The sequence below is a fragment of the Solanum stenotomum genome, chromosome 7, assembly GCF_019186545.1.
Source record: "Solanum stenotomum isolate F172 chromosome 7, ASM1918654v1, whole genome shotgun sequence".
NCBI classification, from domain to species: domain Eukaryota; kingdom Viridiplantae; phylum Streptophyta; class Magnoliopsida; order Solanales; family Solanaceae; genus Solanum; species Solanum stenotomum.
The window spans coordinates 24,047,076-24,062,463 of NC_064288.1; the positions used below are offsets into that span (position 1 = coordinate 24,047,076).

Genomic DNA, 15,388 nt, shown 5'->3' on the forward strand with positions numbered 1-15,388 from the left:
CCAAGGTTGAAATAGAGATGAGGGCTGGAGAGACCGTGATAGAGAGTGGCGTGATCGGAATGCCACTTGGAAGGAAAGAGATGGGGAGAAGTAGAGGTATGTTCTTCCCCACGAGCGTCAAAAGCTGAAATATTCTGAGGGTGGTTGGACTGAGGATATGCTCTCACGTATTCTCAACAAGGTTGAAGGGTCGGATAAAGTTTTGAAGGAAATACAAGAAGATACATCATCTCTCAACCAAATGGTGACCTCTCATTCCATCTCCATCAAGCAGTTGGAGATCCAAATGGGTCAAATTTCTTTGCATCTTAACCCTAGACAACATGGGGGTTTCCTAGTGATACTATGGTGAACCCCAAGAATGAAGTTTGAGTGGGCACTTGTGTCGTACCACGACGTTAACTAAGACGCTTCTTGGGAGGTAACCTAAGTTTTTATTGCTTTTTGTTTTGATTTTGAATAAGAGGTGCTCATTGTGCAGGTGAAAAAGTGCAGGTTGGTGAGTCAAAAGTCAAGTTGGCGACTCGCCAAAGAGGTCGGTGTGCCCGGCTTGGACCGCCATTGGACTCGGTAAAATATCAAGTTAGAGTCTGTAAAACTCGATGGGCCCATGGACAAGTCAACGACTTATTGAACAGGTCGGCGAGCTCAACTTTGTCTACCGTTTGGACCTCCAAATTGGCTAGAGGTCCTGTAAAACTTGGTGAGGTAAGTAACTGCTCGGCGTGTCGCCGAGTGGTTCGGTGAGGAAAACTAATATCGCCGAAGGCCCGCAAACTGGACGGTTTTTACAAGGGCAAAGGTTTAAACTTTCAAAATCTTTCATATTCCCTCCTTTTTTAACTTCATACAATCGCACTCGATCTTTAAATTTTCAATATTCTTGCATTTTATCGCTTTTTGGTCGTTGATCTTGTGTTCATAGTTGGAATTCTTTGCTGCCTAGCATCACATATTCATATTTCGGTATAAAGATTGGTTTTTCAAACCCCAAACTTGTAATTAGCAGTTGAACTCACTTGCAATTGTTTAAATGTCATTGATTTGTATTGGGCCTCTCTGAAATCATAATATGTGCTAATTGCCTTCTGTATTCTTGAAATTGCACTAAAATTGCCTAAATGGTTAATTTCCCAATTTTTGCGCTTTTAAATTAATTATAAACGTGTGGGTTGCGTTAAAATGTTGTTGGGTCTAGTCGGGTGAAGTCTGAGTAACCCAAATTATGCTAAATGACGTGCTTTGCCCAATGATGGAGCGTTCAACGTCATTCTTAAAGGGGCTAAAGTCGTTAAATGGCCAATTTTGGCCAAACTGGGGAAGTGTGAGTACCCCGGTGGCGTGGGTCATATGGGTCTGGCCTGATTTGAGTTTGTATGTTTGATTTTGTTTTCGGGGGTTGCAAGTTTTATTTTAGGAGTTGGGGTTGAAATGGGCACGTTGGGCAGTTTGGGGAGCTGGGTGGAGCTCACCGAACTACTCAGCGGTTTGCCGAATTCCCCTTAGATCACCTTTAATTTCATAATTTGGTTGAATTTGGTTATGTAAATTTTGGCGAGAAGACTGAGCTCGCCGAGTTCACTCGACGACTCACCAAAAGTCTCCCTTGATCGCCCATTCAGCGCCCCTAACCCCTAAATCATATTGCAACTTTCGACGAGCTAGTCTGAGCTCGCCAAATGGTGTCGGTGATTCACCGAAGTACCTTAAACATCGCCGAGTTGCCATTTTTTTGGGAAATTTTTAGGCCAATCCTTTTGGCGAGTCTTTCTGCAACATGATTTATGCATTTTTCTTGGATTATTTCTAATGCTCTTTTATATATATTGCAGATATGGCTAGGACAAACTTGGGCAATAGTGGTATCCCTCCCCGAAAAAGAGCACGGGGCATTGTTATTAATGCGGGAGAAACTACTCTCTCTAAAAACGGAAAAAAGAACCTCCAAAAGACCGAGGGATTATGGACGGTTCTCGAGGAGAAACTGTTGTCCACAGAGGGCCTTGAGGGCAGATATTCTAAGGTGAGGGGCACACTTACACTCCGGTACCATCATTGACATCTTTATCAGACCCCGATGCTCGTATATCCCCACCTGGGTTTGTGAGTTCTACACTGCATATGGTGAGCTAGTTCTTCAGGGGAATAATAAGGCCAGTGCCTTTCAACTGGTGAAGTCCGCTATCGTACGGGGGAAAGAAGTGGGGTGCAACAATGATCACATCAATGCTGCACTTGACAGAGCCACCAGGTTTGAGCATAAGTATGAGGGGTAGCTACAACACAGGCCCTGGATGATCTGAAGGGATGTCTTGCTCCCCTGATTTCTGACACCACCCCGAGGTAGATTGAGGAAGGAGCTCCGATTGAGAAGAAAGATTTGAATGTAGTTGCGCGGTACTGGTTTGGATTCATCTGTAGCTCCATCATGCCCTCACAGAATGAGTGAATCCTCCGCCACCGTAAGACGGCCTATCTAGGATCCATCTGTAACGACTCGGAAAATGATAGAGTGAAACTAGAGCCTCACATGTGAGTTTGGAGTCGAGAACTTAATGAAATGATTATATTTGAATTTGACCCAAAAAGTTCTTAAAAATGTGCTTCGGAAGTTACCGGAAACTTGTTTAGCTGTATATAAAAAGATCCGTTTCGTTTTTCGAAAATCCGACTTCATATTCTTGTTTAGGGGGTCAAATTGAGTGGGAAATGGGTCTAACCCAAATTTTAGAGCAACCGTATCAAAATCCGAAATTTCCAAGTGAAGCCTTTTTCGAGGGTCTACTTTGGAGGGTCATATCTCCTAGCACACAAATTATTTGGGTGGCCAATAATATATCCATGGAAAGCCCTTTGAGTTAGCTACCTAACTCACTTCGTTTCACCTCATTCGGAGTTCGGACGAAGAAGTTATGCCCATTTTCGTAAAATCTGTCCGGCAGAAAAAGGCAAATTCCAGTAGCTGATTTTACTGTTCATTTACTGTTCACCCGCCTGAAATTTTTTCTAAGTGTTGGACCATTTTTTTCAAAGGACTTATATTATTTCCTATATACCATTAGTTCATTCCCATCCCTAAAAACATTTCCCTCTCTACAATCCTCCATTTAAGAAGAAGAAGAAGTGGGAGCTAGGGCTTTGGATTCAAGGCTTTCTTCATCAAATTTCGTGGGAGATCATAGCAAAGGTATGGTGGTCTTGATCCTTGTCTAATTTTCCATTCAAGGAGCCAAATCCAAAGTTATTTCAAAGTATGAAAAATCTAGGTTTTCACTCAATCTCATGGGTTCTTCCACCAAATGGTTTTAAAAGGTTTCTAATGGCACTTTATGGTTATATTGTTGTTGTATTGACGATTTAAGATGAAAATACTCCATGAACCCATGATTTCTCTCTATTCCTAGTTTATGCCTTTATGAAGTGGGTTGCTAGATAATGAATGTATATGAATCAAACTTGTTTAAAGGTCTTTAGATTGTTGAAGTATGTCATTACCCATGCTTATTTTATGGTGTATTGTTGGTGTATTGGTATGTGAGGCTTATGGCCTTAAAGGCATAGTATGAGAAATTGGAGTGTTATCATGACATTATACGAATGAGAATTCAATGAAGATAATGTGATCATGTTATGAATGTAAAGGTGTTGTTGTAGGTTGTTCACTGGTTTGGTTGCATAATTACTACCCTATTTTCCATGCTCTTTGATTCCATTACATGCCTTCAAGGTGTTTGACAAAATGTCCAACTATGGAGAATTGATGAATCGATGCTTTAAAGTTTGAGTTATGAGATGTATGGAAATCCAGAGATGTGTTGATGACACTCATGAATGTTGATGATATAATATGAAGGATTCTTCAATATAAAGTATACCTTGAATTGGTAGGGCTTATGCATCATTTTCTTGTATAAATGATTATATTGTTGATTGTTGAATCCTTGGATCGGTAGGCTTATGGCACCCTTCCACACATGCTTATAATGAACCTTGGATCGGTAGGCTAATGGCACCCTTCCATTAATGATAAGTAATGAACCTTGGATTCGGTAGGCCTATGGCACCTTTCCATAAAGGTTAATGATGAGACTTGAATCGGTAGGCCCATGGCACCCTTTCAAGAGGAGTTAATGAGCTTTCCTAAATGTACCTTGAATCGGTAGGCTTATGGCACCCTTTCATGTGTTAAATAATGTACCTTGAATCGGTAGGCTTATGGCACCCTTTCATGTGTGATGATGTCAAAGTAATGAACTATTCTATGGGAATGTAGGCTAAGCACCGAGCGGATTTGGTTAGATGGAAACTCCCCCGACAGTTAGGCATGAGTTTCAATGATCGTCTACCTTATCCCATAAACTATGTGCCCGCATAGGAAGCTAGTGGATCCATTAAGCTATATATACCGGTCTTCCTTAGGCAAGTAGACCACCTCTTTTCGGTGTGGGGACTCATGACACCGGATTCCATGACAAGCTCTCATGGTCTATGTCGGTTAAACGCTTACTTCCCATCATGTGAGATTTCATTATGGTTTCTTGACAGGTTCTACAAAGTGTAGGTAGTAGTATGGGATGCTACCTATACATTGCACGAGTAGGCTTGGAGAGGGTCATAGTGAGTTTCTCTAAATCCTAATGACTGTGACATGAATGTACCCTAAATGAGGTTATTAAAGAATGTTGGCTCTTAAATGCTTAATATGTTATGCATGTTATACTTGGGTTATATTACGAGTTATTTTCCCTTGTCATGTCTTAATTAATGATATACCTCTTATGTATGAATATTGTGCAAAGGTGAAAGAAAGGAATGATAAGTTACTTTAAGTGACCTAAATGTGGTGCCTTAGTATGGATGGTGGTATGGGACGTCATCCATACATTGCACGAGGTATAGCATAAGGGTTTCTTGAGGTGAAGGTCCAAGGTAAAGGTTTTCATGTTGATATTGTTTAAAGGTGATATTATGACTTACTTGATGTTATGCTTGTCTTGTATGTCTTTTATGCTATTGTTCATGATATTTCAAAAAGGTGGCATAATGCATGGTTTCTAACTAAAATGTCCCTTTTTAAGCATGTTTTGCATGGTCATCATACTTAGTACATTTTGTGTACTAACCCATATTCTTCATATTTTTACTATAAGTGTAGGTTCCGGCAAGTGATCCCTCCTAGCTAGTTTGAAGTGTTGGATTGCTTTCCTCCAAGACTTGGTATGTCCTCATGGATTCGAGGATAAGACTTTTAAGTTCTTTTGTTCATGTAATAGACTTCTTTTGATTGTAAAGGGCCGTGTCCCTACTTATGTTTTGCGACTGTGTCTAAGATGGCCATGTGAGACTTAGACTTCCGCTGTGTGTTTTTAAAGTTGTTTTAAGAAGTTTAAATGTGTGGATGTAAATAAGTTTTTTTTTATTATTCCGCACTATTTTCATTATTGAATGCAATGAATGACTATGTGGCTTGTATAAGACCCCTTTGGGGTCGAGTACGCCTTGTTACGACTTGGGGGTGCTCTCGGGTCGTGACACCATCATCGCACACAGGTGGCTCAACTTGGGACTCATTATTGAGCAGGAGATGGCCATGAGGGCCAAATAGCGCCAGGTGTCCCTTCCCTTCTGGATCTTGATCACAGAGCTATGTCGACCTGCTGAAGTTCCTCGTGACGAGAAGAGGGACATAGGGGTAACCCCCAAATGTTCCACAGATATCCTGTGCATAGAGGCCGAGTACACTCGGGATGAAGGGGATAAGAGGTAAGCGGCTCTAATGGTTACATTCCCGGAGGTTGATGTTGATTCGATACCTGCAGAGGTAGCTTTGCCTACTCCGGCCACTGGTCCTTGATGTACACCCTCTTGCACTTCCTCCTAGTCTCCTGGATCTTATACTACTTCCAAGCCCACCAGGTTTACTCAGGTCATGATACTGAAGATGGGGCACTTAGCCCATTTTGCCGATGTACGAGCTACCCGATTAGAGGCCGAGGTACCTTGGATGATTGAGCGTGCCATCCTAGCTGCGTTGACACCCCTCCAGACATCTATTGACGCTCTCACAACGAAAGTAGAGACTTGTGAATGTCAACAAGGGCTACTTCAGAGATGGTGACTTTGAAAGCTGAGGTTGCAGACTTGAGGAAGGAAGTGGACTATCTAAAGTCTACGGACTTCACCTCTTTGTTTAAGGTAGCTGAGACTCAGGGTGTTCCGGGCAGTTCTGAGATGCCTCCGGCTACCACCAGAGATGTGCCTATGGAGGATGTGGTAACTGTTGTGTCAGAGGTAGAGACCGATGAGGAGCAAGTTGGAGAGCGAGATGTTGTCGTATATGATGATCTGGATGACTTGGAGGATGCGATGTTCGAGACTACCCACAGACCTCCTGGAGAGACACCACCATGGCTGGTTCTAGTGGAGCTAGTGCTGATGTGACCCCGAGCATTGATTCCTTGATAGATGGAGTGACTGTGTAGACAAGACCTTTCTTTACCTCCTTCTCTATCATTTTTATTGAATTTTGATTATTTTGTTGCATTTGAGGACAACTGTCTTTTTGTTTGTGGTGGGGTGAGGTATATCCATACCTACTTCTTGTGATTATATTATGTATATATTGGGTTTTTGTGTTTCAAAATTATGTGTTGATATTGTCTTGTGGACATTTGAGCTTATGGCTCCTTGTTATGAATTAAAATGGTTTTTGACCCATCTAAATTGTTTTTTGCCACCTCTTGTTGTGTTTGACTGTGGCTGTTCTTGTGCAAATTTGAATATCGATTATGATCAATACCGATGACATGAATAATGCTCTTAATCAAACAAAAATGAATGTGCGGCTACGATGAGGCCAAATGAAGTTGCATAGACAATATGTGGACTGTTTGCATCTCGTTGTGACTAGCTAGTTATCGAATGGAGTCTCTTGTGATGAACATTGCACACTAGCGAAAGTGTGGAGTCTCATTTGATACTGGTGCCAATGCCTTGTGTGATAAGCTTATCGTGAACCTTGTGTGATGATACCTAGAATTTACCCCATTGGTCCAGTTGACTAAGTGATGCAAGATCTTGAAATGATATTGGGCAACAATTTTGAAGAGTGAAACAAATTGATGATATACCTCTTTTCTGGCCAACCTTGTGAGATGTGTGAACCTTGCTTGAACTCTTTTGAGCCTTATCCTTTTCTTGGAAGAAACTTGAGCAATCGAGACCCCTCTTTATTCATTCACCCATAATCCTCATGAAGTGTGGTTTGTTTGAATAGCGAACTTAGGCCAAAAGCCTAAGTTGGGAGTGTGGTTAAAAGAGGAGGTAAATCAGGAAGAAAAAGATGGAACCTCTCCACATAAAAAAAACAGAGAAAGAAAAATAAAAAGAATGAATAAGTTGTGAAAATTGCAAAAGAAATGGGGTGTCCGGTATTCCATTGGAGGTGAATAATGGGGTGAATTTCGAGCATGAGTAAACTGATGAAGAAAAGGAAGAAAACTAATGCTCATACCACATTTCATAAGGATAACAACCACTCAGCCCCGTTACAAGCTTTGAAAAGACAGTTTTGATCTTGAACAAGTTGAAACGTATGTTGATTGGAAAATAAGGGCAAACCTATGGGTGAAGTCATGCATGTGTTCATCTTTGTGAGTGTGAGAGTTGTATGTGATTCCGGAACTATAAATTGTTGAAGAATTGTGTGTGAATATGGAATCATCTTTGTTGCGAGGGCATTTGAGTACCTTTGTTGAGCTTGAATTTTCATTTGAAGCAAGTATTGTGAATTTGAGCATCTTTGATAGTGGTGCGTCACAACTTGAATCTTTGAGTGCAAAGTTGATCCTTGCATGAGTAAGTTGAGTCTTGTTGTGTGCATTCATGATTGAGTCTTTTGTAGCACTGTTTGAGACATCCTTTTTGATCTGCTGAACTTGATTTTTACTTGAGGGCAAACAAAAATTTAAGTTGGGGGGTGTTGATGAGTCCGAAATTTGGACTCATTTAGGACTTTGTTTATATAGATTTAGTGTCCTCAAATGCTTAATTTGTGCCAATAACTGATGTAAGACCTTTGATTTTCAGGTATATGGATTGAAGAACAAAACAAGGACACTAACATGCAAAAAGGAACAAAACGAGCTGAAAGAATGAAGAAAAGCAAGCCTAGTGATCGCCAAGTTCACTTGGCCAATCGCCGAATGGCTATATGACCGCCAAAAGTTCAAATGTGACAAGCCCTGAGGGAAGAAACCAAGTCGGCGATAGAAAGGAGAAGTCGGCGGATCGCCGAGTAGTTCCGCGATGTCGTGCTAGATCGCCCAAAGTTACAGACCTTGAGAATGGTAAATGCCAAGGCAGAAAGGCGATGGAAGAGACCAAAGGGCGGCTCGCTGAGTGGTTCGGCGAGTCGGACTTACTTCGTCGGATGAGATTTTGTAGCTTTTTCTCGGCGACTATAAATACATTTTTGAACATTTAGTTTAGGAGTTTTTATTTATCTATTATCTATCTTATTTTTTTTTATCAATCTTAGAGACAATTTTCTCTAGTTTTCCTTAGCTTTGAAGGATTGAAGAAATTAAGTTTTGAGAAATTGGAAGTAGGTCTTTGAAAATCTTCAAATTGGAGCGTTGTAATGACGAAATCACTCTTACCCAGTTGATGGATAATCAATTTGGTAACTGTTTTTACCTTTTATAATGTCTAGCTAAAACCCCAATTCTTGGGGTGTGATTATGTGATTATGGGCTGATTTAGCTTATGGGTATTGCTAATTATTAGTTTAAATGTCACTTAAAAGTGAGTTTAATAATTAATTGTGGTTTAATTTAAGAATTGTAGTTGCAAATGTAGTTCTAGCTTTGTGTTCTTGGCTTGCTCGAGAGAGAGGTTTTAGAACTAATGTTTATTTTTAATGGTTTGTGGATATTGGGTTGACCTGGGTTCAGCTCGAGAGAGTGAATCCTAAACCCTTTCCTTCACATTCAGCTCGAGAGAGTGAATGGATTAAGGTATGCGATGGTCTTATTTTCCATGCGTGTTGATGTTCGATAGAAATCACTTGATTCGGGGTAAATTGTTCAAGACAAAATTTATCTCTTCTATAGCTTAGCCTACTCACTAATATCTAGCTATTTACTAATAGTTGCAATTACCCATTTGTCTATGTTAGCCTATAATGAATCACATTCCAAGAACCCGTCTCATTATTGTTAATTCGTATTGTTTGTGACTGATGTTTGTTGTTGATAATCAAAACCAAAAACCTCCATTTGATATTCCTGTCACCCTTTGCTTTGAATGATGTCTTTACTCGAAAATTTTTATTCCTATGAATGATTTGACCATGTTCGTACTTCCCAGATGAATCTGAAATATGTACCACTCCCTGTGAGATTCGACCCCAACTCATTTAGTTGGGTTATATATTGATTAACGATCGTTGACGCTTAGAATTGGATGAACTATCTTTGAATCATTATTCATCACCTCTTGTGATCATATTTTATGTTTTAAGCATATCCCTCATACTTATTACATTTCATTTACTAACGCATACGTGTGCCTACATTTTTTCCAGTATAAAGTCTGACAATCTTTCTCTTCCCGCTTATGGCTAAGTTGCCTGATTGCTAGTCATCATGCTTCGAGGACCATTGCACCCTTACTCTTTCTTATATTTAAATTTTTCCAGATGTTGTATGTAGTGTATGAGTTACGTACCAACCATTCTTGATGTATTAGATTGACTTGTCGAGACTATGATTTAGATTTCTATTTTTAAGTCAAACTCTTGTTGATATGAGACTTTCTACTTAAATTCTCGCATTTTCTATTATGTTGTGTTGTATGCATGTCAAGTGGCTTGTTGATAGTGCTCAACTACACCTCTTATGATTCAAATTAAAGCGTTGGAGGTCGTCAGCAAGTATAAGCCCAACGATGATGGGTCGATCCGACGAGAATTGATATGAAGTAGAATTCAAATACGAAGTACGAAAGTGTTCTAACTTCTTGTAAAATAAAATAAACAAAACACAACATAATGTAAATCAATAAATTTCGATTATCAATATTAAGAGGATTTAGTGACCTATTGTTAACGAAGAAAATTAACGCAGGGTTTGAGCAAATAGAGAGGAAACTTTAGGAGTGTGTGCACAATCAAATACAAATTTTCGCTTAATGGGTAACGATTAATTGTTTTAAGTTTTTGAATCTCTATGGGTAGGATGAATTATAACTGTAACAACTATTTTTCAATCAACTATTATGTTTCAGGAAAGTTTTTACGAATCTCAACAAGATTACGATGCAAAGCAACCCAATCCCTTAATTTAACCCACTTTATCAAGTTTGGTTATAAATACAAGAGTCAATTCAACTATCAATTATATGCTCCACCCTAAGCATCTTTCACAAGCAAACACAGAGAGCTAATGCTAGAATTGAATTTACAACTTCAATCCATAGATAAAAACATGAGTAAATAACTGAATCCATTTCAAAACAACAATAAATCTAGTAATTAACTATACCCAAAAGCTAATTTGTGTATTCGATTACATAATCACACCCCCAAGGTAATGGGGTTTAGCCAAGAATAGTAAAAAGTAAGTAAGAGTAACCAAAATTATGTTCCATCAAGATACCAAAATCTTTAATACCCAATGCCAAAACCTAAGACTAAAACCATCAAACCTCAACATCTTAGCTCAAAGTGTTCAAGAGAATAAAAGTTTCTATTAGTAAAATATTCAATAAAGTAAATTGGTGCCGCTGCTAGGGAGTGGTGTTTAGAATTCTTTTATTGAAGTGTTTTTGTGAACTGTTTTGGTTGTTTTCTCTCAATATGTTAAGAAATGAGTGTGAACGGGAGTAATGCTGCTAGTCAACTTGGGAACAATGATGACATCAGAAACTTAAACAATGTCAATCAAATGAGAAGCTCTAGTGCTATTCACTTACCCCCAACTATGGGCAACACTATTTTTCATGTGACCGGAACTATGCTTCACTTACTGCAAATGAAAGGTTTCTTTGGGGGACTTGCTCATAAGGACCCTCATGATCACATTCGAAATTTTGTGGGTGTGTGTGAACCATTCTCCTATAACAATATCTCTCAAGAGTCAATCCAGCTCCATTTGTTTCCCTTTTCTCTAGTAGGGGAAGCAACAAAGTTGTTATACCCCGTATCCAAAAAGGGAAATGAAGCAAATTTTGGGAAGTTGCAGGTGCCAACCACGGACCGTAGTGTGGTCCATGGATTGGCAACCCTGCTAAGTCTTTTAAGGCTCAGGACCACGGCCAGACCCACAGACCGTAGGTGAGACCATGGTCCGTGGTCGGGATCCGTGGATCACTGGACAAAAATTGACTCTCTTACCACGAATGACGATCCACCAGGACAAACCGTAGGTCAGACCACGGTCCGTCACCAGGGGTCCATCAGTGATGGGCTGCCAGTTATTTTTAGGGGCAGTTGGGTCTTTAAATAATTAATTAACTCCTATACTACATCATTTTACCCTTCACTAAGACCCCTATATAAGCATTATAAACCCCCAAATTAGCGCATTCACTTTATTCTTTCAAAATCACAAAAGAAAAGCTCTCCAAAATATTTCTCTCTCTAAAAACGTGAAGAAGAAGAAGATTCAAACTAGGGTTTCAAGTCAAGGCCTCAATTCCTCTATTGAAGGCTAGTAAGGTATGATAGTTTTCATCCAGGGATTCCCTCCATCTGTGGAGTTCCCAAATTCCTCTATTTCAAAAGGTAGAATTCCCCAATTAAGTTAGGGTTTTCTTCAATTACAATGGGTTCTTTTGGTTATTGATTTATATAATTGAATTATGATATATTATGCATGAATTGATAAAATATGATGATTTTATAATGATTTCCCCTATGAACCCATGTAATCCCCTATGTTTTCAAGTTATTAATAATATGATGTGGGATTTGAGCTTAAAGGAAGAGTTTTATGAAATTAAGCATGTATTGCTAGCTTTACCTGAATTAATGATGCAATCCATATATAACCCATGTTTTCTAAGCATTGATGATTGAAAGTGGGTTTTGAACTTGAAGAAGTAAATTATGGACTTGTCCATTTTCTTATGAAATCTATGAAAATGTATTAAGGATGCATTGACAGTAAAGTATCAATGATGATGTTGTTGTTGTGTTGTTGAAATGACATTCTCATAAGCACATATAATTATGATGTGAAAGGCTTTCTCACATAGAAAGGATTCTTAGGTTGAAAGGCTTTCTCACCTAAATGAATCAAGAGTAAAAGCTATCGTAATGAAACTATAATGGATTGGTTATCCTAGGATGCCTTTCGATGAATAATTAGGTCAAAGCAAGAAATGACTATTCCATGAGATTTATGCTTAGCACTGAGAGGATATTGAGATGGAAGCTCTCCTGTTAGTAGAGGTCGGGTTTCAAGAAGCAATCTCTTTTTCCCTTACCTATGTTCCCCTAGAGGATGATTGTCTTAGATAGACATTAGCTAGTCAATAGCAAGAAGTTCATGGTTCTACCTTGGCAAATAGGATAACCCTTTTCGGTGTGGGAGACATCAATGGGATCATGTTATTGCTCACATAGTCTCTATGTCGGTTAAGGAAAATTCACCACATTAAAAATGAACTAAGGTTACTTCAAGAAGTATCTCATCTAATTTCAAAGGTTTTAGAGATGAAGTTAGCTTGCATTGACCATAATTTTATGACTTATGTTTTATAACTTTTTTATATCATGTTTAGCTTGGTCAATTGCATGTCATGAAATGAAATGTCCCTTTTAGCATGCTTTAAATTTTTTATGCATGGCTATCATACTTGGTAGATTGTTTTGTACTAACGCATACTCTTGCCTACATTTTACCCAAATGTATGGTTTGATAGTCACGATCATCAGTTTCGTGGCTAGTGGTTGAGATCGAGATTTTTGAGCTTTGGTGAGTCCTCATGCTTCGAGGATGGAGCTTATTATTTTCAGTTTCTTTCATGTATTTCTATTTTGGAAATGATATATGAACTAGGCCCAATTTCTTTCTATTGTATTAGATGGCTATGATGAGACAAGTGTTTTAGATTTCCGTTTTTCTTTTATAAAATATTTTTTTGTACTTGTACTATTGTTTAACTCTTATTGTTCTATTTATTTAATATGATGAAAGCTTAGTGGCTTGTATGGAGTCCTTCGGGGTTCTATACACCATATTTCATATAGGGGGTTCCCCTGAGTCATGACAAACTTGGTAAATAGAGTACAAGGTTTAGAATGGTCCTAGGATGTCTCATAAGCTACGTCTAGTAGAGTCTTGTTCATAAGTGGGAAGCGTGCCACATTTATGAATGATAGGTTACAAGATGATTAGGAAACTCCACTTCTTTGATTACTCTTAAGTCATGTGATAGAATTTTACTCTATAAAGTGTCTCTCCTAATCCTTATTCTATGTTCTTCAGGATATGGCTACTCAAAGAGCTTATGATCGAAGGAATGTGAGGGAGAATGAGGAACAAGAAGCTCCTCCCCAAGCTCATCAAGTTTCAATCGATTCGTTGGCTGAGCAAATGTCTAATGCGGAGTTTAGGATTGCTTTTCAAGTGTTGGCTCAAGAGTGACAACCAAGCTAATACGAATGTTGCGGTTCCCATGAACCCAAATGTGGGTACGATGGCTTCAAGAGTGAGGGACTTCACTAGGATGAATCCTCTAGAGTTTCATGGTTCTAAAGTTGAGGAAAATCCTCATGAATCTATTGATGAGGTCTATAAGGTCTTGATGATCATGGGAGTTACACCGGTGGAAAGCACAGAGTTGGCCGCCTATAAACTAAAAGGAGTGGCTCAAATATGGTATAACAAATGGAAGGAAGGGAGACCGAAAGATGTGGGTCCTCTTGATTGGGAGAAGTTTAAAGCCATTTTTTTGATAGGTTCTTTCCCCTTTATATGAGGGATGCAAGGTGCTTGAGTTCATTAACCTCCGACAAGGGAGTATGAGTGTGAGGGAATATGATCTAAAGTTTGCTGAATTGTCGAAATATGCTCTAACAATGGTTGCGAATTCAAGGGCTAGAATGAGCAAGTTTGTTTCGGGTGTGTTCGAAATGGTGGTTAAAGAGTGTCGTACCGTTATGCTCATTCATAACGTGGACATCTCTCATCTCATGGTGCATGCACAACAAATTGAGGAGGAAAAACATAAGGAAAAGTCTCGAGAAGTAAAGAGGGCTAAGATCGGTGATGGAAATTTCTCTCATGCAAGGTACGATGGACAAGGTCGTCCTAGATTTCGATTAAGTTTTTCTGGTAAAAAATCATCCAAAGCTCCTCCTAAGTTCAACAAATATAGGGTGTCTAACCCTTAGCCTCAAGGAGGTAATGGTAGTGGATCTTCATTGCCTAGGTCTACTTGTACTTAGTGTGGAAGGAAGCACGAGGGTAAGTGCCTAGCCGGCTCAAATGGTTGTTTTGGTTGTGGTAAAAGTGGTCACAAAATGAGGGATTGTACAATGCTTGCGGCTAAAGGAAGAGAGGGCAATCAAGCTCCTCCTAGTGGTTCGGGTTCCAATGCTCCTAAGCAAAACCACTTCTCTGCACTTCAGACTCGTGGTGACTAAGAGAGTTCTTTGAATGTGGTTACTGGTATGTTGAAAGTTTTCCAACTTAATTTATATGCTTTACTTGATCCCGATGCTACTTTTTCTTTTGTGACACCATATGTGGCTATGAGATTAGATGTTCTCCCTGATGTGTTGTTAGAACCTTTTTCTGTCTCTACTCCTTTTGGTGATTCTATTATGGCTAAGAGGGTCTGTAGAAAGTGTCCTATTTCGTTGTCCCATAGAGTTACTCTTGTTGACTTGGTAGAGCGTGATATTCTAGATTTTGATGTTATCTTGGGTATGGATTGGCTACACTCTTGTGATGCTTTTATTGATTGTAGAACTCGTGTAGTCAAGTTTCAGTTTCCAAATGAGCATGTCCTAGAGTGGAAGGGTGAAAATTCTACGCCTAAGGGTCAGTTTGTCTCTTGTCTTAAAGATAGAAAGATGATTTCTAAGGGTTGCATTTACCATCTAGTTAGGGTGAGGGATGTATATTTTGAAACCCCTTCTCTTGAGTCGGTCCTCGTTGTAAATGAGTTTTCAAAAGTGTTTCCAAATGACTTACCCGATATTCATCCCAAGCGGGAAATAGACTTCGGTATTGACCTTTTCCAAGATATGTAATCTATTTCTATGCCTCCTTACCGTATGGCTCCGACAGAACTTAAGGAGTTGAAAGAACAATTGATAGATCTGTTTGATAAGGGTTTCATCCGACCGAGTATCTCTCTGTGGGATGCTCCAAAT

The 15,388-nt window shown here is 39.3% G+C and overlaps 1 protein-coding gene across 1 annotated transcript in view; it reads left to right on the forward strand.

Annotated features, from left to right (window-relative positions):
* LOC125869762 (uncharacterized) overlaps positions 1–5,412 on the forward strand; it is a 70,099-nt gene extending 64,687 nt beyond the window's left edge. Inside the window, exon 5 of the mRNA XM_049550202.1 lies at positions 5,156–5,412. Coding sequence (XP_049406159.1) covers positions 5,156–5,169 — 14 coding nt within the window. The 3' untranslated portion in view covers positions 5,170–5,412. The remainder of the gene's footprint in view (positions 1–5,155) is intronic.
* The last annotated feature ends 9,976 nt before the right edge of the window (positions 5,413–15,388 follow it).